Raw genomic sequence first — 27,296 nt, 5'->3', positions numbered from 1 at the left:
CCTCGTCATCCCACATTGCAATATGTTGAGAGCTTTGAAGTCCATCAAGGCTTTCTTTTTCATGTCCGGTGTTCACTGTTCTGGGTGCAGTGGATTTTCGGAGTTGTCGACCGACGCCTTGTAGCCTCTGGTGATGCTAAACCACTGGTCAAAATCGATCTTCAAGTATACCTCCATTCGCTTCTTCCAGTAGGGAAAGTCGTCCCCATTGAATAGCAGAGGACGGACTGTGATGAAGCCTTCGATTTGAGACGGTTTTTACCTTGCACACACAAAAAAACAAGAAGTCCCAAGACTTGGTCTTAGATTAGTAGTGTGGTATTTAAATAAAAAGTATTTAAGACTGAATTAGCGTTGCAACAATTCAGATTAATTACTACGAGAAAATTTCTAAAAAGGTAACGATACCAGTTTGGATTATAACGTAAAACTGAAAATCGAAAAAAAATTGAAAAAGAATTTCACCCCCTTGTCTGATTGGTGGTTGCACCAAATCAGAGTGGTACCTACTCTGATACCACTTGTTGGATCGAGAAATTCACTAGAGGGGGGTGAATAGCGATTTAAAAATTCATTTAGAGTAAGCAGCGGAAAAGTAAAATCACAACGCTAACAAGAACCGTTTTACTTGGTTCGGAGCCTTTGTCGACTCCTACTCCAAGGCCTGCACTCGTTGTATACTTTCGTTGGGCAATCCACTAGCAGTTTGAAAATGATATTACAAATGAAAGTACAGAAATACATAGAAATAAAATGCCGACAACAATTAAGTAAAGAGAGAGCAACACATTGTCGGAGAAGCTTCGTAAGAGCACAGCGCAGTAGAGCAAGCATTGGAAGATGTTGTTGTGAGTTATATATTGCTCCAGGGCTCACCCTTCTTATATAGGAGGCTCCGGGCACCCGAATCCCTTCCGGGCGCCTAGAGTGTGGCGTAGCTCAGTCAACCGTAGAGCTCTACGTGGTGAAGCAACGAGGAGGATAAAGTTTGTACTCTGGGCGCTCGGACCCCTTTTTCAGCAGCTTCAACTCCCTGCAAGAAAATGTTAGTTCGAAGCACAATGTAAATTATATTACCCTGTAAAATAAAGTGTTAGCACAGTTATAATAATCAAACATAGTATTAATTAGATTCTGTCTCATTGAGACCGGAATCTAGTCAAGATTTCAACTTAGAGTTCCGAAATAGTTCTAAGTTGGATTAGCACCTACGTTTCCTAACCGGGAACGCGTCCTCACCAAGTCACTCTCCTCTAGTGACTTACCTTAATTTACCTGCTAGACGTCCGGTCAGACCGTCGATCTGTCTGGACTTCGTGTCAGCTATCAGGTTAGCCCGCCGACCTAATTAGACTTCGTGCCAGACGTTCGGTCAGCCCGTCGACCCGTCTGGACTTCGTGCCAGCTATCAGGTCAGCCCATCGACCTAGCTGGACTTCGTGTCAGACATCTGGTCAGTCCGTCAACCAGTCTGGGCTTCTCCTGCACACATAGTTAAAGTGTTTAGATCACAATAAAACTAACTTAACCTACTTTATCATTCATCAAAATCTAGGTTAGACCGTTAGTGCTAACCATACCAACAGTATTAAACTGCTTTATCATGCATTGAATATTGTCATAAGTTCAGTCAGAAATCCGTGTGACGCATTGAGCATGCTAAAAGTCTGTTTAATCAATCCTTCAATAAAACTGTGTGCACTAAAGATTCATTTGGAAGTAGATATGCAACTAAGTCTCTTAACTCCGAGTGGCTTTATGGCCGGTCGTACGTGAAGGACTTTACGAAGTTAACTCCCTCGAACCCAGCTGACATTTCATCTGGCCATGCATATATGGAAATAACTATGAGGCTATAAGCCTTGAGCCTGGCCGATTTGTCATTTTGTTGAGCACACACAGAGAGATTTATAAGATAAAGTGACTCAAGTCCAGTCGGTCTTTCATCCAGCCGGGCGCATATAGATTTATGAGGCTAAGTGCTTTAGGTCCGGTCGATCTTTCATCCGACTGAGCGCATGTAGATTTATAAAGCTAAGTGCATTAGGTCTGGTCGGTCTTTCATCCGGCTAGGTGCATGTAGATTTATGAAGCTAAGTGTATTAGATTCGGCAGGGCACATATAGATTTACGAAACTAAGTGCATTAGGTCTAACCGATCTTTCATCTGACCTGGTGCATGTAGATTTATAAAGCTAAGTACATTAAGCCTAATCGATACTTCATCCGCCCAAGTGTAGTTCGCTCGGGCTAATCCAAAATTCCTGATACTAAGTCGACCACGAAACTAGATAGAAAATACACTCCTGTTAACTAGATAGTAAATACACTCCTGTCTCTATTTTGACTACTACATCATCTTGACTTTGACTATCAGATCAACTTAATCTCAACCACCAAATCACTTCCTAAAACCGTTTATTATAACCAGTATCATTAATATTATGATAATTAACCTTATAATCTTTTATTGATTATGATAATTAATTAGATCCATAAAAATTTTTTCCCCGGGATAATGCAAATTCCACCAACTAGCTACCCTCATTAATGCTGTCCGTCTCTCCATATCTAACTCTCCATCGCCTATGTACCAATATATTTGCGATCCATGTTGCTCCCGCTCAACAAACTCATTTATTACATTGGCAAGGAGATCAAGAGAGAATCGATGGAGATAGAAGTACGAGCCTTGTCCAGGGAGGTTCCACGGCAGTCGCCGGCTGCCGCCGCAGAGACGGCCTACTTGGTGTGGGAGGACCTGACGGCGGTGCTGCCTAACTACGGCAGCGGCCGGCCAGTGAAGAAACTGATACGGGACTTGAGCGGCTATGCGGTGCCCGGCCGGATACTGGGCATCATGGGGCCTTCCGGCTCCGGCAAGTCGACTCTTCTAGATTCCTTAGCAGGTCAGGTGCCCCAACCAATTATAGCAATTGCTGCTTTTTAGATTTGGTTAGTTAATTAATTTTCTAGTACGATCGATCTGTTTGGGCTCCAGGGAGGCTCGGAAACAACGTTGTTTTGCATGGCAGTGTGCTGCTCAATGGGAAGAAGAGAAGGTTGGATTACGGCGCAGTGGTAAGTTCTACTAGCTGCATGTAATTGTTGTTAGATTCGCTTTATTTTGGTGAATTCAATGAAGTATTAATTGACACTGGCAGGCATATGTGACACAAGAGAACGTGTTCCTGGGGACCCTCACCGTCCGGGAAACCATCACGTACTCGGCCCACCTTCGGCTGCCGGGGCACATGAGGAAGGCGAAAGTGGCGGAGGTGGTGGAGGCAACGATACATGAGATGGGGCTGCAGGAGTGCGCCGATCGGACGATCGGGAACTGGCATCTGAGGGGTATTAGCGGCGGGGAGAAGAAGAGGCTGAGCATCGCGCTGGAGATTCTGACGCGGCCGAGGCTCCTCTTCTTGGACGAGCCCACAACCGGACTTGACAGCGCTGCCGCCTTCTTTGTGATGCAGACGCTGAAGCAGATGGCGGTGGATGGAAACAAGGTCATCATCTCCTCCATCCACCAGCCCAGCAGCGAGGTCTTTGGCCTCCTTGATGACCTCTGCCTCTTGTCCTCCGGAGAGACGGTCTTCTTTGGAGACTCTAAGTTGGCCACCCAGGTGAATACTGTCAAACTCAGAGAGAATAAGTTGTAGAAATTTAACGGATTTGGTGTTTGTAGTTCTTTGCAGATGTTGGATTTCCCTGCCCTACAAGAAGAAATCCTTCAGATCACTTCCTCAGATGTATAAACTCTGATTTTGATCACGTAAATGCCACAATTAAAGTCTCATTGAAGTTACATGGGGTATGAATATTGATTTCTACATCACCATGCACTTCCTTTTCTGAAAAATCTTACATAATCATTTTGGTGTTTTGTTCTTTTGTTCATCAAGGAAGCAGAAACATCTTCAGATCCTTTGTCAAAATTAGCTACTGCACAGATTAAAGGAATCCTCATTGATGCATACAAATGCTCAGAGTATGCCATGGACACCAAAAAGCAGATTCAAGAGATATGCAAGATTGTAAGCTTCTTATTTATAACTCAAATTCACCTTTTTTTGGTAGCTGTAAACAAATAAAAACATTTTCTTTATTTTTCTTTCATTGAAGGAAGGACTCACAGTTGAATCAGAGAAAGGTAGCCAGGCCACTTGGTGGAAGCAGCTCACAATTCTCACAAAGAGATCCTCTGTGAACATGTCCAGGGACATTGGATACTATTGGCTAAGGATCATCGTTTATATGCTGGTCTCTGTGTGCGTGGGCACCATTTTCTTTGATGTTGGCACGAGCTACACAGCCATTCTAGCAAGATCTTCTTGCGGGGGCTTCGTTTCAGGCTTCCTCACATTCATGTCCATCGGCGGCTTCCCATCCTTCATTGAAGAGATGAAGGTCTTCAAACGTGAAAGGCGCAATGGCCATTATGGAGTTGCAGTGTACACACTCTCCAATTTTCTGTCTTCAGCACCTTTCTTGGGGGCCATAGCTCTCTCCAGTGGTTCAATAACATACTACATGGTGAAGTTTAGGACGGGCTTCTCTCACTTTGCTTACTATACTCTCACTCTCTATGCTGGCATTGCTGACATAGAGAGCCTGATGATGATTGTGGCATCACTTGTGCCTAATTATTTGATGGGTATCATAACTGGAGCTGGCCTCATTGTAAGCAACTCTTTTACAGGCATTTGGGGAAGGATCCTATATTTATGCACATTGTGTAACCACTTTGATTTTGCATTCTAAATTTCAGGGAATTATGATGATGACTGCAGGCTTTTTTCGATTACTTCCGGAGCTTCCCAAGATTGTTTGGCGATATCCTGTTTCAATTTTCAGCTACGGATCATGGGCATTGCAAGTGAGAAACCTGCCATTGTATTATAGTTAGTGCTTAGAGTGGAAGAGTCTACAGGTTCATGTACTCACCACATTCATCTAACCTTCTGTGTGTAGGGAAACCTCAAGAATGATCTGATCGGACTCGAGTTTGACCCGTTAGTACCTGGAAGCCCCAAACTGAGAGGAACATACATAATCGAACACATGCTCGGGGTCAGTTTGAAGCATTCCAAGTGGCTAGATTTGATGGCTTTGTTTGTGCTGCTCATTTCATACAGAACCATCTTCTTTCTCATTCTGAAGCTGAGAGAGAAGGCATCTCCACTCTTTCAGATGATGTATGCAAGAGCTACTGTAAAGCAGGTGATAAAGAAACCTTCCTTAAGGAAGAGGCTGAGTTCAGTGTCATCAAGGTACCAACCACAGCATCCCATGGCTTTACAGGAAGGTCTCAGCTCTCCTCTGCCATGATAAGTTGATAACTAAAACAAATGTAAGACACTATAATCAAATTGTATGAAACAGACTGAATGATACGATTACTTTCAATGTGCAACCCTTATATATTATCATAAACTTTCAAGGTCATGCAATTTAATTGTCTGAACAAAGTTGTTCAACGTAGTCATATGGGTCTTGGTTTCTGTTTATGAAACAAACATTACAACAAACATCGATATCCTTGTTTATCCACATACACTCCCAATGTCTCTTTGAAATTAGTTGTAACAAGTCAGTCTAACAAAATCTTCCATATCCTTGTTTTTTTTTTTGGTTCACGGTATCATCGAGAACACATGTAACGCAGATTACAAAGTTTAAATTAGCATTACACATATAAACTCATGGTAAGCCATTTCTTTTTCCCCGGATGAATGATTTTGATTCCCCAAAAGCATAACCGTATGTAGCTTATAAAGTTTCTGCACAATACACACTCACTGTTTTCACGACTTCCATCAACAAGAGGAACAATGTCTACCTATATGCTGCATCCACCTCAAACATATGATGAGGAGCTTTGGTGCTTCAAAATTTAACTCCTCAATGGCTTCCAAGTGGAATGGTATGTATTTCCAACCAAGTTGAAATATGTTTTTAGTACTACTATTTTCCATTGCATTGCTGCCGTACTCTCCTTATTGGTGCTTAATCTATAGGGATACTACTCAGCTACAAATGCAACAAACATCACTGATTGACTCAGATTCTTGAGCAAAGGTGTAGTCCTTGTGTTGAGTGCTACAAATCACAAAAAAGGGTCCTCTGAACTTCACGCCGTTCATATAGCTTGCCTTATCAAAAGCTATTATTCAACATACAATTTAGTGTAGGGTAAGTCAATTGCTTGGTTTAGCTACTACAGCCAAGGCATCAAGGTACTAATTTGCAGGGGAAGCTCAAAAGAAAGCACGCTGATTCCTACAGTATGTCCCAGAATGAAGGTTCAACTACGCCGCAAGCACAGAAAGTAGAAAGCAAGTAAAACCCTAAAGTTGAAATTATTGACTAATCAGGGATGCCGGCAATCCAAAACGCTACCAACCAAGTAAAATCCCTAGCGAAATCTCGGAACAAAATCGAACTGCGGGAGGACACTAGAGTTCTTACGGAAGGGTTGGTGGTGGTGTTGACGGTGAAGAGTGAGATCTCGTCGACCATTGGGCGGAAGATCGCAGGGGGAGAGCTGCAAGGTCCATTACTGGTTGAGGTAGAACATGCTGATGTCGGAGAAGGGAATCCCAAGGATGAATCCCTCCTGCGGCCGGGCCGTCGCGTCGTCGCACGGGCCGAAAACGCCGTTGCGGTCGCCGGCCTCCGCCAGCCCAGCCATCAACAGCATCGCCGCCGTTCGATCTCGATTACATGCTCCTCGTTCTCGATCGGATTCTTCGCTCTCTTCGTTTCCTCTCCGTGATCGATTCGATGGAGTGAGCGATCGAAGAAGAAGCAAGCGGAAATTTAAAATTAAAGTATAATGTTACATTTAATATTATAATTATTAATCAACCAAACTATTTTCCCTTTTTTTAGTTAAGTCGGGCACTAATTTTAACTTCCACGTTTCAATATCTTAACCGTCTCATTGCTGTTAGTCGAAATCCTGGCCGTCCGTTGACATCTGACAGCCCTTTCCACGCGAACCTTGGCCTCTTTCCTGTTCCTCTTTCTCTGCGTTCCTCGACCACTGCTCGCCTCGCTCCGGTAAATCGTGATCTCCTCCCCTCGATCGCCTCCTTCCTTCGCCAGTTCTTCCTCCGGTAGGACTCCGCTTCTGCTTCGACGATGTATAGATCGGCGCCTAGGGAACAGGTTAGGAATTTCCCTTTTCCGTTTCAGGTCTTCTCTCTTGATCAATTCGATTTTTCGTAGAATTGATAGGGTTGAACTCGTTGTTTATGTATCAAAGGATTTTTATCTGCTCTTCATTGATTTTGATTGTATTTTTGTTCGATCAGATTGGCAGTTAATGCGTGATCTTGTGCTTATTGCTAAAAATTGAAAGTTTTTGTTGAGAAAAATTGGGCGTTTCATGTGATAGAACGATTAGGCCCCTTCTGGAATATGAATTTGATCTTTATCAAAATGGATGTAACATTTCTCTGAAATTTGAGAGGATGCGTACGAAGGGACACTAAATGAAACACTTGAAAAAGGAAAAATTTTGTCTCCAATTTTTGTTAAGAGATTATAGGAAGAATATAGTTAAACGTATCACCTGGTTAAAATTAAGAAATGATAATGGTTGAAATACAAAAATAAAGAAACTATACAATTCGTCTTAGCATGTGATAATGTCTGTGTTACTAAATATAATTCCCTGTGCGACTTTGTTTTGTTTGATGTGATTCTTAGTAGAGTCTTTCTCCTAATGTTTTCTATTCTCTCTTTTGTTATGGTAAAGATGTCTTTTAGTTTTGTATCCGATCTCTGGTTATTTTTCGATACTTTAACTTTTGTTATTGAATACTAGTGATCGTGCGTGTACGTTTATAAATATAATGCAAATACTGAGGGACTCTCTTCTTATAAAAAATTAATTTAATATTATATTTAATCTTTTTAATGTCGCTGGCCCAAGATATTTAAAAAATTTCTTTACTGTTGGCAATCCTAAGGCGTGGGACTAAAAAAAACCATAACAATACATATTTTTAATGAGAAAAATTCTCAATAGTACGCCGCTGAGTCTTGAACTTTAGATCCTTAATTGATTAATGAGAAAATTCTCAATAATACGCTGCAGCTGAGTCTTGAACTCTAGATCACTGATTGATGCAGTTGAGTTTTGAACTCTAGATCCCTGATTGATGCACCTAATAAATCTTGAAATTATTTTCGATGTGAAAAGAAAAAAAAAACATTAACGTAGTTTAATTTTAAGATTTACCAAATTAATTGAGAGTTAGTAAAAGACTCGAATTCTTATTAAAATAGTAATAATAAGATAACAATTTGCTCAGGTGAAAAGAAACATTTCCTAATAATCGTAAAGTTCCATCACTGTGTACCCAATTATAAGGCATTATTAAATCTTCAAAAAAAAAAATTGTGAAAAATGCTTTGCTGATTGCTTCTCCCAAGTGTTTACCTTATAGTGTTCATGCAGAACTGGATATTTTGCTAATTCTTTAATTCGCTTGATGATTTGGCAGCATTTTCATCATAGGAGTGAAAAGTATGATGAGTATGAAGAAGCCTATGATGAATATGAGGAAACATCAGAACATGAAAGAGAAGAAGAGCCCAAACCTCGGAAACCCACCAAGGAGGAACAAAATTTTCTTAAATTGAGAGAACAAAAGAAGGACCAGATTAGAAAAAAAAACGAAACAACAAAATGCAAGTGCATCTGGGTGGCAATCTCAAAGTCAACAGAATAATAGAACAACTGATGATAACAAGTGAGTAATTCCATATCTATTCTTGATCAAGAACGTCTTACATAATTTATGTTTTAGACTCAAGAAAATTCATTCTTATGCATATTGTAGCACCTAACCTCTGTAATTTGATCTGGAAAGTACTTTTCTTTTAACATCTAAGTTGTAATCTTCCATGCTTATTTATTTCCACTTTAGTCATTAGAATCTAGTCTATTATGAAATTGAATAGTTTTGACATTTTTTTTTTGTCAATGTCATATTTCACTAGATTTGGCTCCTTCTTTGGCCCTTCACAGCCTGTTATTGCCTCAAGAGTTATTGAGGAAAGTAAGTCCATTAGAAGACAAAGCATATTGTCAAGGCATTAGTTTGGTTTAAGTAGAATAAGGACTAATAGTATCAGTAAAAGATTAATATGATCCTTGTTTCTGCAGCCGAAAAGAGAAGGCCTGTCCTCAGAGGCAACTATATCAAATCATCAACATTGCCAACAACCAAAAGTTGTAAGTGAGGTAGCAGCAATTTGACTTAACCTTGTGGTATGCTATATGTATCACCAACAAGTTCTAGTTATATATGCTAAAACATCTATTTTGCAGATCAAAAGGAAAGCACAAGTGCTAAAAGACATGCGTGATTACTATTTTCAATTGTCTGATGATGCTGATCTTCCTGATGCAAAAGAGGAGATTAGACCTAGGAGTTCAGCTCCAAAAGCTAGGATGAACACTGTTTAGGTCGACTTATGGAGGAGCACTTTCATTGGTGAATGATGTGTACTCAATGCATTCTGTTTCAATGGCAGATAGCCAGTCTGTTCAACGACTGCCACCAGTGCAGAGCAAGTTGCCAATGGACAAATCTGCTAACTCAGCCTCCATTTCCAATGGATTGAGGAAAGCAGATCCAAGCAAACAGATTATGCAAAGAAAAACTTGTCTGACAAGGGAAGCTCCAGCAACCGACCAAATCCAGCTCCAGCAGAGCCAGATTCAGCAGAATCTAAGACAGGCACTGTCAGAAATGCTTCTGGCAAGTCTGTAGGGAATAATATGATGCAGCGTAAGGTTGCCATGCAGGTTGTCGGTTCAAATAGGTCGGCACAGGTTGTCAGTTCAAATAGGCTTGCGCAAGTTGTAGGTTCAAATAGGCCCCCTAGCAAGGTAGCAAATGATCTAAGATTAAAGAAGGGCATTTCAACTGTAAAGCAACAACTTCCATACCAAAAGCATCATCCTGAACAGAGAAGACCTACACAAGGAACTGATCCAGTTGGAAAAATAGTGAAGCAGCCAATGCCTCATCCAAGACCTCAGGTTCTATTCTCTTTGACCATTTCAATTAGCACAAAAAGTGAAAGGGCACAAGTCTTCCTTATCGACAGTCTCATAATTGGCTTCTCATGCCCTCTTGACGATAAATACATGCTGACATATAACTTTTAATGATGTATTTTGGCTTTGTTGTGTGCTTTTTCATTCCTGACAGCGTTTTTTGATTTGATGCAGCATGCTAAACAAAACTTGTCTCGTGGCAACTATGATAAACGCCCAAAAAAGAGACCTGCACCAAGGAGTTTAAGCAACGATGAAGAGGTTGATTATCGAAGTCTCATCAGGGGAATGTTTAGGTAAATAATTGGAAAAAAAATTCAGGTACTTTTGCTTCTTTATTGTGTTGCTGAAGGATGTGGTTGTTGTTTTCTTTAGTCTGCTACTTGCTAATTGAGAAGCAGTATCGAGTTCTCTGGCTGTGCAATAACTCTATTCTCATTTTTTATGCAGGTATAACCCTGACAGGTATGCAGGGGATGATGAAGATGACAGTGATATGGAAGTTGGTTTCGATATGATACAAAAAGAAGAGCAAAGAAGGTACAGTACATTTCCTTAGTCTTCATTTGGATTAGTGCAAGTCATGCTTATCCCACTGATTTGCCAACAATCCCTTTCGACAATGTCTACAGCTCCAAGATTGCCAAAAAGGAAGATGAAGGGCAGCTTCGCCAAATTGAAGAAGAAGAAAAGCGGGAAAGACAAAGGAAAATGAAGAAAAAACTCAAGCACGGCTAGTCGATGCCCTAGGGGGTCAAAATGATATCTCAGTTTATCGAACAGATCATCCCTGCCTATCATTCACGACTTGCCCATTCAACGATGACTGTTCGACCATTCGACGAGCACACTCTTGTTTTGGTTTCTGATTCACGTCTTGGAAAACAACTCCAAGCCATCATCGAGATTGATTCATTGATTTAACATTAGTGGAAAATTGGGTTGATGTTGTTGCATGTTCGAACGATAGTTATATTTTATTAATTTCATCATCCTTGTCAACTCGTGTGATTAGGCATTTGTTGGTTTATGTGGAAAATGGAGATGATGGATTCAAAGGATTGAAATCATTTTAGTAAAGAAAGGAAGAATGAAAAGATAAATTTCAAGTGAACTCTGCCATCCCTTGTGCCATAGTATTTGCGGTAGCTAGATTGTATAGCTTGTTTTGAATGAATCAAATTATCAAATCAAAATTGGGTGTTTTGGTTTACAAAATACTGGCGTCCTTTCCTAATGCCTTGTGTCATGAGGAAAAAACCAGTTGTTGGATATTTGTTTTGGTGTACCAGCGATGTAGTTTGTTAAATACAGATTGCGAATAGGAAATTCTACTAATGTCTCGAGCTTGTTTTTTATGTATCTGGTACAAAAGGAATGCTTTAAAGCATGGATACAAAGTACAGGAATGTTGAGATCTTATCAGAAAAACACACAACTCGTAGATCTCTGGTTAACTTTGTTCAGAAGATTAGTGTCATATAGTTACAACATTCTGCTCTGCTAACACTAGCACAAATAAATACTTTGATGTTGTAGGTAAAGGCACTGGCTCATCCATTTCTAATTTTGATTGCATGATTTTACTCTTTTCATCTGTAAAATGACACTGAAATTTCACCCCCAGCACCGGAGACTCTTTTCATCTTGAGGCATACATTCACTTTCAGCTTCAGTTTCCATGTTGAGATTTGTCACCAAGGAGATGTTGGTGCATCTACCTTCCTCATCATCTAATCCAGCATCTTTATTCTTTCTAAATGAAATCAGAAGCCTCAGAAACAGCTTGCGGATCATAGTAGATCCATCGATAACATCTGGCAGTGTTGTCACAAAGAGGAACTTCAATATCTTTCCAATTTGCCCTTTTGCTAAGAATATAACCTAATTTGTATTATGTCCATCTGTATAATGTAGTGTTGTTGCCTTACAATCAGAACGGCAATCACAGTTACAAAATAGGTTGTAGAATGATGAAGTCATAGCTAGTTAGTTAATCAGCAAGCCCTTTGTATTGCAAGCCAGTTGGTTATGTAGCCGATGGTGCGAGTATCTAACCATGTTTGGACCTACAAAACAGAATGGCAGAGCTTTACCTTTCCTGGATGAATAACAACCAAGTTAGGCAGCCGTGCTGAAAGCAGTGGTATTTCGACCAAGTGTAGAATCCCGTTTCAGGATGAGCGTAAAGAGTAGCTCATTCCATGTGTCTGGAACACCTGGCAGGCACCAATGGCTGCAATCTTGTTTGTAGCGAGGGGCAGTCCTCGAGGGGCCATAATAAAATACGGAAAGATGGCCATCTTTTCTTCTAGCAGTCATCTGAGTTACATTCAGCAGATCCAACTCAAAATCCTGAGTTGGGTATGAATTTTTCAATGGAAAGTTTTTGAATGGTTCCAACAAATGTGCCCATGCTGCTTCTGGGATCATAGGTGAAACTAGATCAGGAAATGTTTCTGAGTGGCAATTCCCTCCAGTTCTCCAGTCGCCGCCTCTGCAATCATCCACATTAAGACTACTTAGAACCTTCACATCGAGTAGATAATTGTTATATATAATAAATACAAGGTAAAGAACCTCTAGAACCTCCATTTTTAATCAATTGTTATCTGGTACGATACATAAGAGGGCTGGAGTAGGAAACTGATCCTAAGAAACAAATAATAAGAAGAAAAATAGTAGATCTGCACAAACCTGAAATGAACAGGAGCATAAGTGCGAAAGATAACATGAGTCTTGCTCCTATCAATTTCTTTATGAATCCATTCAAACAATGTCTGTATTGATCTCCGATATGCATCGTCGACACTAATTTCCATCCTTACATCATTCCCTTCTTGGAAATAGCAACCACTAAACAAGAAGAGCAGGTAATTAAGTGAAATAATAGTTGAATATTCACAATTAATAATCTCAGGAAAGATATAATAAATGCTATTCTAGTATTCTTTTATTCACAAAAATTTAAAAACCTTGAACTAAATAAGTAAATAGATTGATTTATAAGGTGTCGTCCTTTGTTTTCAAGAAAAAAGACAAATAAATTGATGAATGGTAGATAGGTTTAAGGACTTAGCTTAATTGGCTTCATTTTTCTTCTGAGTTATAAGAAAAGAAAAGTTACAGACAACATAGTAAATTCCTTTTAACAATTTAGTTCTATGTAGACTAAAATCACTATAATTACTCTAGAACCTAGAGAGAATTATTTAACAATAACAACAACCAAGCCTTATCCCATTAGATGGGGTCGGCTATATAGATCCTTCTATGTCATTGGATTCTATCTCCATACTATATCATCATCTATATTTAAATAAATTTTATCTTATTTTATTATTGTTAATAAATCTTTTTTTTTGGTCTCTGATGTGCATATTTGTCATTATTTCACATCAATCCCGACTGTCTCATTAATATTTTCTTTTCTTATTTTGTACATCTACACATCCACCTTAACACCCTCATTTATATAACTCTCATCTTTTGCTCATGTGCTCAAATCATAGTGCAACATTCAACTTCATATAATATAACATATCTAAATGTCATTTTGTAAAACTTCCCTTTAAGTTTAGCAATCACATAGAACATTCCACGATCTCTTCCATTTCAACCAACTTGCTTGTATTCTATATAAGACATCTTTCAATTCCTCCATCCTTCTGCAAAAAAGATCCTAATACTTAAAGCTCCTAGTTCCAAATAACTCGTCTATCTCCTATCTTAATATTTATATTATTATGTCTAATATTGTTAAACTTAAATTCCATATATTTTACAGCTTAAAATCTGAAGCTCTAAAACCCTAAACCCTAGAGAGGACTATTCAAGCAAGAAGAAAATACACATAACATGACCTTTACCTTCTGAGAGTCTTCTCGTAGTTCCACCAGTGCCCAGTATTAAAAACAAGCACATCGGCATCTCTCCACCGAGAAGACGTCCAATCGAGGACATCTAATCTGAGTGTAGTCTTAATTTGCTTTGGTAAACCCGGCGGAGCGCGGCTCTGGAGAACCAGAAATGGTGCCCTATAATACTCAACCGTGCAATTGTACTCTTCAAATTTAAACACTAAGAAGCCCATATGCTTTGTAATTGGGTTGTCATTAACTTCATAAATGGAGGTCTTGTTGGAAACCGCCATGGAAAGCATACAGAGGAGGGACTCCCACTGGTTCCTCCCAATGGAATCACCAACAAACGCCAACCTTCTGTTCCTTAACCACTCTAGCATCTTCTTGGGATCAAACCTAAATGCGATCGAAGATCAGTATGAACCAATACAATCTTCGCAACATCTGAACAAACGAAGAATGAGAAGAAGAAGAAGATGATAAAAGGAAAACAAAGACAGAAATTGGAAAAACCTGAGGAGATTGCAGCGGGCGGGCTGCCACCGCCACTTGGTGTAGAACTGATCGGGCCTGCCGTTCTCGGAGCAACGGAAACCCACGTCCATGAAACCGCAATCCCTGGACTCGTACAGCGGGTACCTCTCGTCCCACACCCACTCCCCCTCGAACCAATCGCATTCCCCGCCGTCGAGGCTCCTCCCTCTCTGCCCGTTGGCAACCACCTTCACCGATCTCCACGCTCCACTCCCATCCCGGCCGCTCCACCACCAGCCGTATTCCAAATGGACGAAGTAGAGCAGAAAAACGAACAGGAGGGCGGTTAAGACAAAGAAAACTAGAAGGCCGACGTGCTCGAAGGGCTTCACTCGTCTCACCAGCCGCCGAAGTGACTCCATGCCTTCCTCAGCCGGTTCGGCGGCGCCTCCGCCATCCCCGGCCCTCCACCTGGGAGAGGACATGGGGAAAAACAGCGAGAATAGCCCCAGTAGATGAGGCAGAGCTCACAATCTGCCAGTGGAACAAAGGGAAGGGGGGTTACGTCTTCTCGCTGCTCCGCTCTGAAAATAAAAGCTCGCTTCTTCACTGTATTAATTTAGCTATGTAGGAATGATAGCGATGGTGGACTGTGTTGCCTTATAGAGGGACTTTGTGGCTGCCAGAAAGGCAGGGTTCTGTCGCTTTTGTCGGGCAGCGAAGCTAGCGGCGAGGCGGTGGTAGTGAAACAAGTGCTAGTTCTCGAGTAGGGACGGTAAGTGTCGTTGAATTTTCCATCGACTGGATGTCTGGATCTACACAAATGGTACTGAGTTTATTTTGGTATATTAAAAAAATTTTATATGATATAATATTGTATTAAAATTTTTGATATTAATATTAATATAATATTTATATTAAAAAATTTAATATAATGTATTAATATTAAATTAATATGATTTTTATATATACTGAATATATACTATATACGAAAAAATATATATTTTTAGTAAACCACCTACATAGATTTCCTTCCCTCGTCGATAATCTCTTTCTTTCTCCTAATTTTGTTTTTCTTCCATTACCATCATAAATTAAACTAGAAGAAAAATTAATTTTTCTTTTTTTTTATAAATTGCCGAATATGTAAATATGTAGCCGAGTAGAAGCCCTAATCCATATCACTTCCCTGAACGGAGTAGGGTTTCTTCGATCAAATCTGTCCGTTGAAGAAGCGGCGCCAGAATCACGACCGTTCATTTGAGCACGGCTAGCCGCTTGTATTCCGTTTCATCTACCTCTTTCGTCAGTTTTTCAAGGGGATTCCATGGACTGAAAGGAACAGTTTGGCCGTCAGGTGATCTCTCCGTCAAGTTATTTGCTTTCCTCGCGAATCAAGTCAGCCATATTGTTCATGTGCTCCTAAAATTTTTAGAGCGAGTAGTCATCGCCTGTTCTTGGAACTGATTGCCTTGCGTCTGTTTGTGATTTTATTATGCTCAATGGCTGGAGCTTGAAACTAGAACCATTGTTTCTGTTTGCTTGTTCCCATACGCCTAGTTACTGCGCTTTTGCTTGTTCCTACTGCAAATTTACCTGCTTCAGGTTCCAATAAGGCCGCACTGCCCAGTTTGTTTGTTGATCTGGTGGCACACATAGATAGTAACATCCGGCAATGCGAATTTCCCAACTTCAATTTTGTATTGCCCTGTAATAACTCTTCAAGTAGAATATACTAGATTAAACACATTGACTCGTACAGTTTTGAGTAGTTTTCCGAAGCCATTTTCTTGAAGGCATATTGCATAGCAGAATAGAAAATATCAATGTTTAAATGTCTGAGGAGTACTTTTCAAATGAGATGCTCTACTTGCCTGCCCTACGATCTTCTAAACCATACTCGAGGACCTACAGAAGCAGCTATTCTTGATGCTTTAACATTGCAAGAGCATGCAACAACTTAGTCGGTTGCATGCAAAATTAGTTGTTAATGGCTTCTTCTACAAAAATGTACTCATCACGAAACTTCTCTCCTGCTGCATTGCATTTGGGAGCATATCCTATGCATCTCTAGTGTTTAACCAGGTTCTGGAACCAAATACGGGCAAGTTTTCGTGGTGATATGCCAGGGAGGTCCGTTTACATCTGTAGGTCTAGTTTTTGTATAAATATCTATTTTGAAACATTTTAAAATGAGAATTATTTTAATCAAATGTTTACATTTTATATTTATATATATGTCAATACAGTTATCCATTTAATTTATATTGTAAATAACATGGTGTGTGGTGTCACACAGAAGATCATATTATCAGTTCTTTATAAATTATAAATAATAGTTCACAACCAAGATGGATTTGGACAAATCATTGAAATGATTGTAGTATAATTTGGTATTAGTCTGTCTTGACTATAAAATTACACTAGTGCACTATGTGTGTATTGAGCAGGACTGTCTGAGGTTGTTCGATTTATACTGACTATATAAAAGAACAGAACCTCTGTTATTATGGATGTGCATCCTCTTAATCTCTATATAATAACAAGCACGTATACTTACTATTTATTTCTTTAACTTATCAATGAGTGAGATTTATTCGTTAAATCAATAGATCCGATGAGTTGGGAAATAGTACTGTTTATATTGTGTGTTGTTGATTATAGAAGGAAACTGTGTCCTAATTATTTAGGTTGATGATGTCCCCTTGAGAAGCTCATAAGGATTATCATTTAAACTCTGCAGATGGACTTAATCTGGCATGATAATAAAGTTGAGTAGTACTACTCTTGGACTCCGATGTTAATTAACTGAGTTATCAGTAACTCAGTTAATTAACGGACATGCGATATCTTAAACACGGGGATTAACGCACTCATAATAAGAAAAAACTTATATTATAATATGGGATTGGTGCGGTAGTTCAATAATAACCCTTTAGTGGTATGTGTTATTATTGATGGACTTGAGTTGGGTGTTCGGGGCGAACACAGGAAACCCAAGCCCATCGGGAGACCTAAATCAATTCCTTCTCTAGGTTCCTGTTGTAGCCTCTATATATAAAGTCTCACATCCATCCTTCCATAATCGGGTTTGGTTTAACTTGATTTGGTTTAACTTAACTTGGTTTGGTTTAACTTAACTTGATTTGGTTTAACTTAACTTGGTTTGGTTTAACATAGTTTGTTTAGATTTTTTCTAAACAAAATTTTGTTAATTTTTCTTTTCTTGTAACTGACAACAAGTCTATAAAAAAGAGTAGGATGTGACCCCTAAAACCTAACTTTCTATTATACCATAACTCTCTTCTCTCCTTGTGGTTGCCGCCCCCTCTCCTTCTCCTAGGGCCGGCGGCATAACCCCCTCTTCTCCTCCTTGTGGCCGACACCCTTTCCCTCTCCTAGCTTAGGGTCAGCACCCCTTTCCCCCTCCTCCTCCTTGCTTAGGGTCGGCGCCCTTATCCCCTCCTCCTTGGTGGTTGGCGCCACTTCTTCATCTTGGTGGGTGGTGGCTTGAAGAAAGGGAAGAAGAGGAAGAAAAGCAAGAAGAGGAAGAAGAGAAAGAAGAGGAAGAATAAGAGAATGAAGAAGATTAAAAGGTGCCCCATCATAGAGACTCCTTTTGTGACCGGCGTTTTGGAAGAGAAGAAAAGAAGGGTGGTGTCATCTTGGTAGATCGTCACCCGTACGACGTCCAAGAAGAGGAGAGGAATACGACAGAAGATCAAAAGGTCTTTAGCTACGAAGAAAGGTACAACTAGTTCTTTAATTCCGCTGCGTATCTAATTTTGTTTTCTTAGTATCGATTTTGGATAACGATTTTGAATACCAACACAAGAGGTCAGCAATATTGTATTTCGATCAAGTTGTGCTTTGATTATTCAAAAACTTGCTTAATTGATCAAACACATGTCTGATCGAACGTGCGGATTGCTAGGAATAGTTCTGTACTTGTACAATTTTTTTACGAGAAATTTAAACAGAACAAAATTCCTGCACCCTTCACCTATAAGGGGTGATTGGTTGCTAAAGGATTTAAGAAGATTCATGATATAGACTATGATGAAACATTTTCACTAGTTGCAATGCTTAAGTCTATTCGGATTATTTTTGTTATTGTTATTTACCATGATTATGAAATCTGGCAGATGGATGACAAAACTGTATTTCTGAATGGAAATCTATTCAAGGATGTGTACATGACACAACCTGAGAGTTTTGTATATCCAAAGGATGCTGAAAGGTATCTAAGTTGCAAAAATCCATTTATGATTAAAGCAAGCTTCTAGAAGTTGGAATCTTTGATTCAAAGATGCAATCAAAGCTTTTGGTTTCATCAAGAATGAAGATGAACCTTATGTCTACAAAAGGGTTAGTGGGAGCACAGTCACCTTTCTCATATTGTATGTAGATGACATACTTCTCATTGAAAATGATATCCCTACACTGTAGTCTGTGAAAACTTGACATAGGAATTATTTTTCAATGAAAAACTTAGGTGAGACAACCTATATTTTAGGCATCAAGATCTATAGAGATAGATCTAAGAGATTGTTTGGTTTAAGTCAGAGTACATATGTTAACAGTGTACTTAATTGATTTGCCATGCAGAATTCTAAAAAGATATTTATGCCGATAGCATATTGTGTGAGTCTTTCGAAGACTCAATCCCCTTCTTCTAAGGAAGAAAGGGACCGTATAAATCAGATTTCTTATACAACTGCTATAGGATCTATCGTATATGTCATGCTTTGTACTCGCCCTTATGTCTCGTATGCATTAAGCATGACAAGAAAATACCAGTTAGATCCAGGTGAAGGTTACTGGACAATAGTCAAGAATATTCTTAAATACTTGAGAAGAATGAAAGAATATTTCTTGATATTTGGAGGCGATGAAGAACTCGCTGTAAAGGGTTGCAGGGATGCAAGCTTCTAAACTGACAAGGATGATTCCAAATTGCAATCAAGGTATGTATTTTACTTACATGGTGGTGCTGGTTATTAGATACTACAGTGGTTTCATCTCATTCGAGAGATCAAATACTACAACGGTTCTATCTCATTTAGGGATGTAAATGAACCAAGCGTTCGTGAACAAGCTTGGTGTTCGGCTTGGTAAGAGCTTGTTTATGTTCGTTCAATATACATAAGATTAATTAAACAAACAAGCTTGAACAGCTCGTTAAGCTAAACAAACAAGCTTGAACATTTATGTGTTCAGCTCGTTAACGTTCGTGAACAACATTCGTGAACAATGTTCACAAACCATATTTATTAATAACTCTTTTCAATATGCTAAATAAACAATAAAATAAAATAAATTAATTAATTAAAATTATCAATCTTAATAATCAATCAAACAATTAAAAGTTTCAAACAATCAAACAAACTTGAATTGAGAGCTTGATAACATCTAAACGAATCAAGCTCAAACCAAGCTCAAGCCAAGCTTGAATTTAGAATTTGATAACATCTAAACGAACCAAGCTCAAGTCAAGCTTCAAACAAGCTCAAGCTCATAAAAAATAAACCAAGTCAAGCTTGAACACTCATTTCAAAAGCTTGGTTCATTTTAAACTCGGCTCGGCTCGGCTCGGTTATCTTATCAAACAAGCTTGAACACCCCAAAGCTCGGCTCGGTTCGGCTCGTTTACAACCCTAATCTCATTCGAGAAATCATCAATAAAGATGTAAGGATATGCAGAGTACCAACTGATGCTAATATTGTGGATCCTTTGACCAAGACTTTGGCATTGAGGAAGCATGATGGTCACACTAGGTCAATGGATATTAGATATTTCTGTGATTGACACTAGTGACATAAAGAGATTTTTAGTGTAAGCCATGAGGGTCAATCATGAGTTGATTAAGTTAGGACATATTGTATCATATTTCATTAATAAAAAGGCAATGGTTATTATATTTACTTCAAATCTGTGTCAAATTAATCAATATAATAATGTCCTAGGATAGTAGGTTCTAGTCTATAATATATCAATTGGTTGAATTGATAGTGGGAGATGAAATATATAGACACTACTCTTAACTATTCATAGTCAAGTATTAATATATAAGGATAATATTAATGTATTGAGACTAGCATATAGGGCAATGGATGACTTAATCTCACAAGTCATAGATATGAAATATCATGTTGACATATGGACATATATTAGAAAATATATATTGAATGACCCGTTATGAGAATGTTTCATGGATCGTTATATGAGTGTCATAAATATTCTCATAGTGACTATTAGTGTGAATAGTCCTTAGACTTGAAGTCGTTACGATTTCCTACTTAAGGAGTTGTATATTTTAGTATCGACAAACGTCACCTGTAACAAAATGGACTATAAAGTCGATCATGGGCTATGCAATACGTTGTGTGGAGGGATGTGATTGATATTGATGGGATATATTCCTTTCATATGACGGAAGCGATATTTGTAGGCTCCTTGATTAGTATGACACAAAAATGCATGACCATGCTTATATGAGTCAATATGAGATATTGAGCTTATTTGTTTGAGTGTTATCTACTCAGAAATCAAGAAATACAAAAATTGATAAGAGAATGACACAGTCTATGTCTCATTGACCAATCTTGATATCAAGAATAAAAGGATTAAATTATACAAGATAATAGACACGGAAAGGTTAGATCGGATCTCAACATTTTCATCGCTTGGGTAGCAATGATGCATTGTTAGATGTCACTCATTGTTTATGTATCTAAAATATTGATTTGTGTACATTGTCAACGTTACGAAAGCCTATTGGATCACACACAAAGAACGTATTGATTTAGAGATAGGTTTATTCTAGTTTGACAAAAATACCATAGACCTTAAGAATAATGGGTTAATCCAAAGTGTTGGTGTCATCTTTGTGGTGATTGACATTAGTGTTAGTGGGAGATTGATAGTATTAGTCCTAAGAGCCAATTATAAGATAATTAGGCTTTTTGGGTTACTCATTGAGTTAGACTCAAATGAATCCACTCATTAGATTAGGCTCAATCCGAATTAAATACATTGGATTAATGAGTTAAACTCATTGAGTTATTGGATTAATAGTTAATCCAATATAATAATCTAACCCATTAAGGGGAATACAAAGAGACAAAACCTCTTGGAATTCATTGGATGAATATAAATAAGTTTTTTGATTAAATTTTTCATACAATGAAAAATGAGGCTCTTGATCTTCTCCTTCTTCCTCCTCTTCTTGTCGAATTTTTGCTCTTGGCTGAACCTCTAAGTATGGCTAGCACCACAATGGTGGTTTATCTCTGAATCATGAGTTCATGAGAAAGACAGAACATGTTTGTATGGATATCATAGAGGTGCACGCTTGATTGTGCTAAGATCCTTGCTGTTGAGAATTCGTGTCTACGCTACAAATGTATAACTCTCTCCAACAAACTTAATATATGATTTTCTTTTACATAAATCTTTTGGATAGGATCTAATTAATTTTTTTGTTGTGCTTTCTACGTATTTAGTGCTCTAGATCTTTACAATCAAAAGCCTCAGAAACAGCTTACGGATCATAGTAGATCCATCGACAACATCTGGCAGTGTTGTCACAGAGAGGAACTTCAATGTCTTGCCAATTTGCCCTTTTGCTAAGAATATAACTTAACTTGTATTATGCCCGTCTGTATAATGTAGTGTTGTTGCCTTACAATCAGAAGGGCAATCGCAGTTACAAAATAGGTTGTAGAATGATGAAGTCATAGCTAGTTAGTTAATCAGCAAGCCCTTTGTATTGCAAGCCAGTTGGTTATGTAGCCGATGGTGCGAGTATCTAACCATGTTTGGACCTACAAAACAGAATGGCAGAGCTTTACCTTTCCTGGATGAATAACAAGCAAGTTAGCCAGCCGTGCTTAATGCAGTGGTATTTCGACTAAGTGTAGAATCCCGTTTCAGGATGAGCATAAAGAGTAGCTCGTTCCATGTGTCTGGAACACCTGGCAGGCACCAATGGCTGCAATCTTGTTTGTCACGGGGGGCAGTCCTCGAGGGGCCGTAGTAAAATACCGAAACATGGCCATCTTTTCTTCGAGCAGTCATCTGAGTTACATTCAGCAGATCCAACTCAAAATCCTGAGTTGGGTATGAACTTTTCAATGGAAAGTTTTTGAATGGTTCCAACAAATGTGCCCATGCTGCTTCTGGGATCATAGGTGAAACTAGATCAGGAAATGTTTCTGAGTGGCAATTCCCTCCATTTCTCCAGTCACCACCTCTGCAATCATCCACATTAAGGCTACTTTGAACCTTCACACCAAGTAGATAATCGTTGTATATAATAAATACAAGATAAAGAACCTCTAGAACCTCCATTTTTCATCAATTGTTATGTGGTACAATACATAAGAGGACTGGAATAGGAAACTGATCCTAGGATGAAAAATCTTTAAAGAAACAAATAATAATAACAAAAATAGTAGATCTGCACAAACCTGAAATGAACAGGAGTATAAGTGCGAAAGATAACATGAGTCTTGCTCCTATCAACTTCTCTATGAATCCATTCAAACAATGTCTGTATTGATCTCCGATATGCATCCTCGATGGTAAGTTCCATCCTTACATCACTCCCTTCTTGGAAATAGCGACCACTAAACAGGAAGAGCAGGTAATTAAGTGAAATAATAGTTGAGTATTCACAATTAACAATCTCAGGAAAGATTTAATAGATGCTATTCTAGTATTCTTTTATTCACGAAAATTTAAAAACCTTGAACTAAATAAGTAAATAGATTGATTTATAAGGTGTCGTCCTTTGTTTTCAAGAAAAAAGACAAATAAATTGATGAATGGTAGATATGTTTAAGGACTTAAATTAATTGGCTTCATTTTTCTTCTGAGTTATAAGAAAAGAAAAGATACACACAACATAGTAAATGTCTTTTAACAATTTAGTTCTATGTAGACTAAAATCACTATAATTATTCTAGAACCTAGAGAGGATTATTCGACAATAATAGCAAAAAGTTATCCCATTAGGTGGGGTCGGCTATATAGATCTGTTTGTATTGGGTTATATTCCTCCACTATATCATCATCTATATTTATATATTTAGATAAATTTTATCTTATTTTATTATTGCTAATCAAGTCATTTTTGATATTTGATGTGCATATTTGTCATAGTTTCACATCAATTCTGACTTTCTCTTTAATATTTTTTCTTTTTATCCTATTCATCTTCATATGTACACATATCCACTTTAACATTCTCATTTCTACAACGCTCATCTTTTACTCATGTGCTCAAGTCATAGTGCAATCGAGGTCTCTTTAATATAAGGATCTAAATGTCATTATGTCCTCATCCATTTTAACTATTTTGCTTGTATTCTATCCTTTTGCAAAAAAGATCTCAATGCTTAAAACTCTCAGTTCCCAATAACTCATTTTCTCCTATTTTTATTATACTAAGCTTAAAATCTGAAACTCTAGAATCCTAAACCCTAAAGAGGATTATTCAAACAGGAAGAAAATACACATAATGGGACCTTTACCTTCCGATAGTATTCTCATAGTTCCACCAGTGCCCGGTATTAAAAACAAGCACATCGGCATCTCTCCACCGAGAAGATGCCGGATCGAGGACATCTAATCTGAGTGTAGTCTTAATTTGCTTTGGTAAACCTGGCAGAGCGCGGCTCCGGAGAACCAGAAATGGTGCCCTATAATACTCAACGGTGCAATTGTACTCTTCAAATTTAAACGCTAAGAAGCCCATATGCTTTGTAATTGGGTTGCCATTAACTTCATAAATGGAGGTCTTGTTGGAAACTGCCACGGAAAGCATACAGAGGAGGGACTCCCACTGGTTCCCCCCAATGGAATCACCAACAAACGCTAACCTTCTGTTCCTTAGCCACTCTAGCATCTTCTTGGGATCAAACCTAAATGCGATCGAAGATCAGAATGAGCCAATAAAATCTTAGTAACATCTAAACAAACGAAGAATGAGAAGAAGAAGATGATAAAAGGAAAACAAAGACAGAAATTGGAAAAACCTGAGGAGATTGCAGCGGGCCGGCTGCCACCGCCACTTGGTGTAGAACTGATCGGGCCTGCCGTTCTCGGAGCAACGGAAAGCCACGTCAATGAAACGGCAATCCTTGGACTCGTACAACGGGTACCTCTCGTCCCACACCCACTCCCCCTCGAACCAATCGCAGTCCCCGTCGTCGAGGTTCATCCCTCTCTGCCCGTTGGCAACCACCTTCACCGATCTCCACACACCACTCTCGTCCCGGCCGCTCCGCCACCAGCCGTATTCCAAATGGACGAAGCCGAGCAGAAAAACGAACAGCAGGGCGGTTAAGAGAAAGAAAACTAGAAGGCCGACGTGCTCGAAGGGCTTCACTCGTCTCACCAGCCGCCGAAGTGACTCCATACCTTCCTCCGCCGGTTCGGCGCCGCCAGAAAGGTTACGTCGGCTGGGGCTTAAACAAAGGGAAGGGGGGTTACGTCGGCTGGGGCTTAAACAAACGGAAGGGGGGGTTACGTCTTCTCGCTGCTCCGCTCTGAAAGTAAAAGCTCACTTCTTCACTGTGTTGCGTTACAGAGAGACTTTGTGGCTTCCCGAAAGCTCGGGGCTTTGTCGCTTTTGTCGGGCAGCGAAGCTAGCGGCCAGGCGGTGGGAGTGAAACGGACTGGTGCTAGTTCTTGAGTACGGACGGTCAAGTGTCGTTGACTTTTCCGTGGTGCGGCGGCGCACGACCACGTGCAAGTATCCATCCAAAATATGATGGCTACAAGCCACAGGATTTCAGATTTCTTTCTCTCTCCTAATTTTGTTTTTCTTCTATATTTTACTAAAAAGTATATTGTTTTTTCAAAATATCTTTTCCGCCCATTACCATCCTAAATATAAGGGCATCCACAACGCCGCGTTAAAGCGACGTTATAACGCCACTGTTGCTTTAACGCGGCGTTGTGGAACGCCGCGTTCATTCAATTAGCTTGAACGCGTTCAGTATTCTGAACGCGTTCAAGCAGCATTGGGGTGGGCCAGGGCTGGCCCACCCCATGCTATATTTTATTTTTTTTTTTAATAAAAATATAAACTCTAAAATTAAAAAAAAAAAAACAACGGCAAAAGCAACGGCTAATTCAAAAAAAACAATTATTTAATTTAAAATTTTTAATAAAATGATTACTTTTTAACGGCTAGTTAACGGCTAGTTTGAAATTTTAACTATAAATATCCATCCATATGTGCACATATTTTCATTCCCACTCACTACTCTTTCAATTTCACTCTCTAAATTCTCTCCCCGTCTATTTTTTCAAGTTCCTACCATCTTATTTTCTATCCGAAATGGATGAAAATAATAGGGCATTTTTTTCCAATTTCTTGAATTCTACAAACAACTCGCAAGAATATTCATCTTCCCAGAATCCACAAATTCCACCAAATTATCAATACCCATATCTATTTCCCAGTATGCCGTTTCCTCCACAAAATCTTCAAAATGTCCAAGGGTTTGGAAATTATGCCCCTCGAGGTCCATATCAACCGCTTCCAGCCGAATATTGGCAAAACATGAGTCATCCATATTTCACGTCGTCGGTTGTTCATGGATATGGTACCCCGCACACAACTGGTATGTCTTTCACTCCTTCAATGTCGAATGAACCTGCAACTCCGACTTTTGTCCCGGAAACTCAACCTTCCGACCGTGAATCCCCAATTGAGGTGGTCAATTTAGAAAAGACGGTTTCAAATGCTGAGGGTACAAGAAAGCGTTCAAGTTGGACAAAGGTTGAAGACGAGGTCTTCACGAGAAGTAGTGTGACTCTCCGTGATGATCCAATAAGCGGCAATGATCAAAAGGCGGATGCTTTTGGGGGACGGGTTGCAAGCTACTACAATGAGAATCTTCCCCAAGGTTCAAACACCAGAAGTGCAAATGTTATACGGTCACATTGGCACAATACAATCCAAAAGAAGGTATATCGATTCAACGCAAATTACAATAGTATTTATAGTTCATATCGAAGTGGTCACAGTGATGAAGATATATTGAGGTTTGCGTACGAAAAATATCTATCTGAAAACAATGGTGTTGCATTCAATCTCGAACATGTGTAGAGAATTGTCAAAGACCGTCCAATGTTTACTCCACAGTCCGTTGATCACTTTGTGGCGACAAAGAAGACGAGGACCTCAGAGTCTGGAGCAAGCAACACCTCCTCCAACCAAGATGTGAGTATAGACCTGGATTATGAAGATACTCGTCCAATGGGGCAAAAGGCAGCAAAAAGAAAGGGGAAAGACAAAGTAAAATCGACCATGGAGGATCTGACAGTAAACTACAACAATATTATCACAAAGTTCACTGAGTACACAAGCGTGAAGAAGTCCGAAGTCGATTTGAAACAAAAACAACTTGAAGTAGAGGAGATTAAGGCAAAAGCTGCATTGTCCAAATCTGAAGCTAAGAATCGTCGCTTGAAGTTGAAGGAGTACGAAATATTGAACAAAGACACCTCGCAGATGACAAAGGAGCAGCTTATCATACATGAATGCCTATGCAAGGATATTAGGTCGAGATGGAATATCTAAATTGTTTACTTAACGTTCATTTTCTAGTATTATTATATTTTTGAGTGATTGTAATTTTTAATTATTGTATTTCTCATTTCGATTAATGTGATTTTTAATTATTATATTTTTGTAAAATAGTCGTTATAAACAAGTCGTTGGAAATTAGCTGTTACAACTAGCCGTTGGAAACTAGCTGTTACAACTAGTCGTTGGAAACTAGTTGTTACAACTAGCCGTTGGAAACTAGCCGTTACAAACTTACCGTTACAAATTAGCCGTTGCAACGCGACGTTG

General features: G+C 39.1%; 4 protein-coding genes, 1 long non-coding RNA gene and 1 pseudogene across 6 annotated transcripts; 3 read left to right on the top strand and 3 right to left on the bottom strand.

Annotated features, from left to right (window-relative positions):
• The first annotated feature begins 2,619 nt into the window (after positions 1-2,619).
• Positions 2,620-5,446, top strand: LOC122053000 (ABC transporter G family member 12-like). Its single transcript, XM_042614800.1, has 8 exons — positions 2,620-2,909; positions 3,002-3,081; positions 3,165-3,629; positions 3,692-3,817; positions 3,909-4,040; positions 4,129-4,686; positions 4,775-4,882; positions 4,978-5,446. The coding sequence occupies exons 1-8, from the start codon at positions 2,672-2,674 to the stop codon at positions 5,332-5,334; spliced, it is 2,064 nt and encodes a 687-aa protein (XP_042470734.1). The 5' UTR covers positions 2,620-2,671; the 3' UTR covers positions 5,335-5,446.
• On the bottom strand, positions 4,085-6,837 carry LOC122053001. Its single transcript, XR_006132137.1, has 3 exons — positions 6,475-6,837; positions 4,965-5,345; positions 4,085-4,891 (listed from the first exon to the last, which is right to left on the bottom strand). It is a non-coding gene; the product is annotated as an uncharacterized LOC122053001 (long non-coding RNA).
• Positions 6,838-7,002: 165 nt separating this feature from the next.
• LOC122050815 lies at positions 7,003-11,127 on the top strand (annotated as a pseudogene).
• A 376-nt stretch (positions 11,128-11,503) lies between these two features.
• On the bottom strand, positions 11,504-15,059 carry LOC122052999 (protein trichome birefringence-like 11). Of its 2 annotated transcripts, XM_042614799.1 has the most exons (5): positions 14,461-15,059; positions 13,954-14,343; positions 12,782-12,940; positions 12,181-12,581; positions 11,504-11,901 (listed from the first exon to the last, which is right to left on the bottom strand). In XM_042614799.1, the coding sequence occupies exons 1-4, from the start codon at positions 14,904-14,906 to the stop codon at positions 12,206-12,208; spliced, it is 1,371 nt and encodes a 456-aa protein (XP_042470733.1). In that variant the 5' UTR covers positions 14,907-15,059; the 3' UTR covers positions 11,504-11,901; positions 12,181-12,205. The 2 variants fall into 2 exon arrangements, with proteins under 2 accessions (XP_042470733.1, XP_042470732.1); XM_042614798.1 differs by having other exon boundaries at positions 11,504-12,581.
• A 7,053-nt stretch (positions 15,060-22,112) lies between these two features.
• LOC122054181 (protein trichome birefringence-like 11) lies at positions 22,113-24,853 on the bottom strand. Its single transcript, XM_042615995.1, has 4 exons — positions 24,463-24,853; positions 23,959-24,348; positions 22,894-23,052; positions 22,113-22,676 (listed from the first exon to the last, which is right to left on the bottom strand). Exons 1-4 carry the CDS (start codon positions 24,843-24,845, stop codon positions 22,301-22,303), a joined length of 1,308 nt encoding a protein of 435 aa, XP_042471929.1. The 5' UTR covers positions 24,846-24,853; the 3' UTR covers positions 22,113-22,300.
• Positions 24,854-25,898: 1,045 nt separating this feature from the next.
• On the top strand, positions 25,899-27,020 carry LOC122050814. Its single transcript, XM_042611689.1, has 2 exons — positions 25,899-26,405; positions 26,547-27,020. Exons 1-2 carry the CDS (start codon positions 25,899-25,901, stop codon positions 27,018-27,020), a joined length of 981 nt encoding a protein of 326 aa, XP_042467623.1.
• The last annotated feature ends 276 nt before the right edge of the window (positions 27,021-27,296 follow it).

Source organism: Zingiber officinale, chromosome 3A (genome assembly GCF_018446385.1).
Source record: "Zingiber officinale cultivar Zhangliang chromosome 3A, Zo_v1.1, whole genome shotgun sequence".
Taxonomy (NCBI): domain Eukaryota; kingdom Viridiplantae; phylum Streptophyta; class Magnoliopsida; order Zingiberales; family Zingiberaceae; genus Zingiber; species Zingiber officinale.
Note: the sequence above shows the minus strand (reverse complement) of the source record. Positions and strands in the feature narration are given on the sequence as shown.

What these genes read in the sequence shown, in the direction of transcription:
- LOC122050814 (XM_042611689.1), top strand. Translation starts at nt 25,899, where the DNA reads ATGCCGTTTCCTCCACAAAATCTTCAAAATGTCCAAGGGTTTGGAAAT. An exon ending in ACAATACAATCCAAAAGAAG is followed by an intron (nt 26,406 to 26,546) that starts GTATATCGATTC and finishes GAACATGTGTAG; the next exon opens with AGAATTGTCAAAGACCGTCC.
- LOC122052999 (XM_042614798.1), bottom strand. Translation starts at nt 14,906, where the DNA reads ATGTCCTCTCCCAGGTGGAGGGCCGGGGATGGCGGAGGCGCCGCCGAA. An exon ending in TACGAGAAGACTCTCAGAAG is followed by an intron (nt 12,941 to 13,953) that starts GTAAAGGTCATG and finishes CTTCTTGTTTAG; the next exon opens with TGGTTGCTATTTCCAAGAAG. An exon ending in TATGCTCCTGTTCATTTCAG is followed by an intron (nt 12,582 to 12,781) that starts GTTTGTGCAGAT and finishes GGATGATTGCAG; the next exon opens with AGGCGGCGACTGGAGAACTG.
- LOC122054181 (XM_042615995.1), bottom strand. Translation starts at nt 24,845, where the DNA reads ATGGAGTCACTTCGGCGGCTGGTGAGACGAGTGAAGCCCTTCGAGCAC. An exon ending in GCCCGCTGCAATCTCCTCAG is followed by an intron (nt 24,349 to 24,462) that starts GTTTTTCCAATT and finishes GATCGCATTTAG; the next exon opens with GTTTGATCCCAAGAAGATGC. An exon ending in TATGAGAATACTATCGGAAG is followed by an intron (nt 23,053 to 23,958) that starts GTAAAGGTCCCA and finishes CTTCCTGTTTAG; the next exon opens with TGGTCGCTATTTCCAAGAAG.
- LOC122053000 (XM_042614800.1), top strand. Translation starts at nt 2,672, where the DNA reads ATGGAGATAGAAGTACGAGCCTTGTCCAGGGAGGTTCCACGGCAGTCG. An exon ending in TCTTCTAGATTCCTTAGCAG is followed by an intron (nt 2,910 to 3,001) that starts GTCAGGTGCCCC and finishes TTTGGGCTCCAG; the next exon opens with GGAGGCTCGGAAACAACGTT. An exon ending in ACTCTAAGTTGGCCACCCAG is followed by an intron (nt 3,630 to 3,691) that starts GTGAATACTGTC and finishes TGGTGTTTGTAG; the next exon opens with TTCTTTGCAGATGTTGGATT.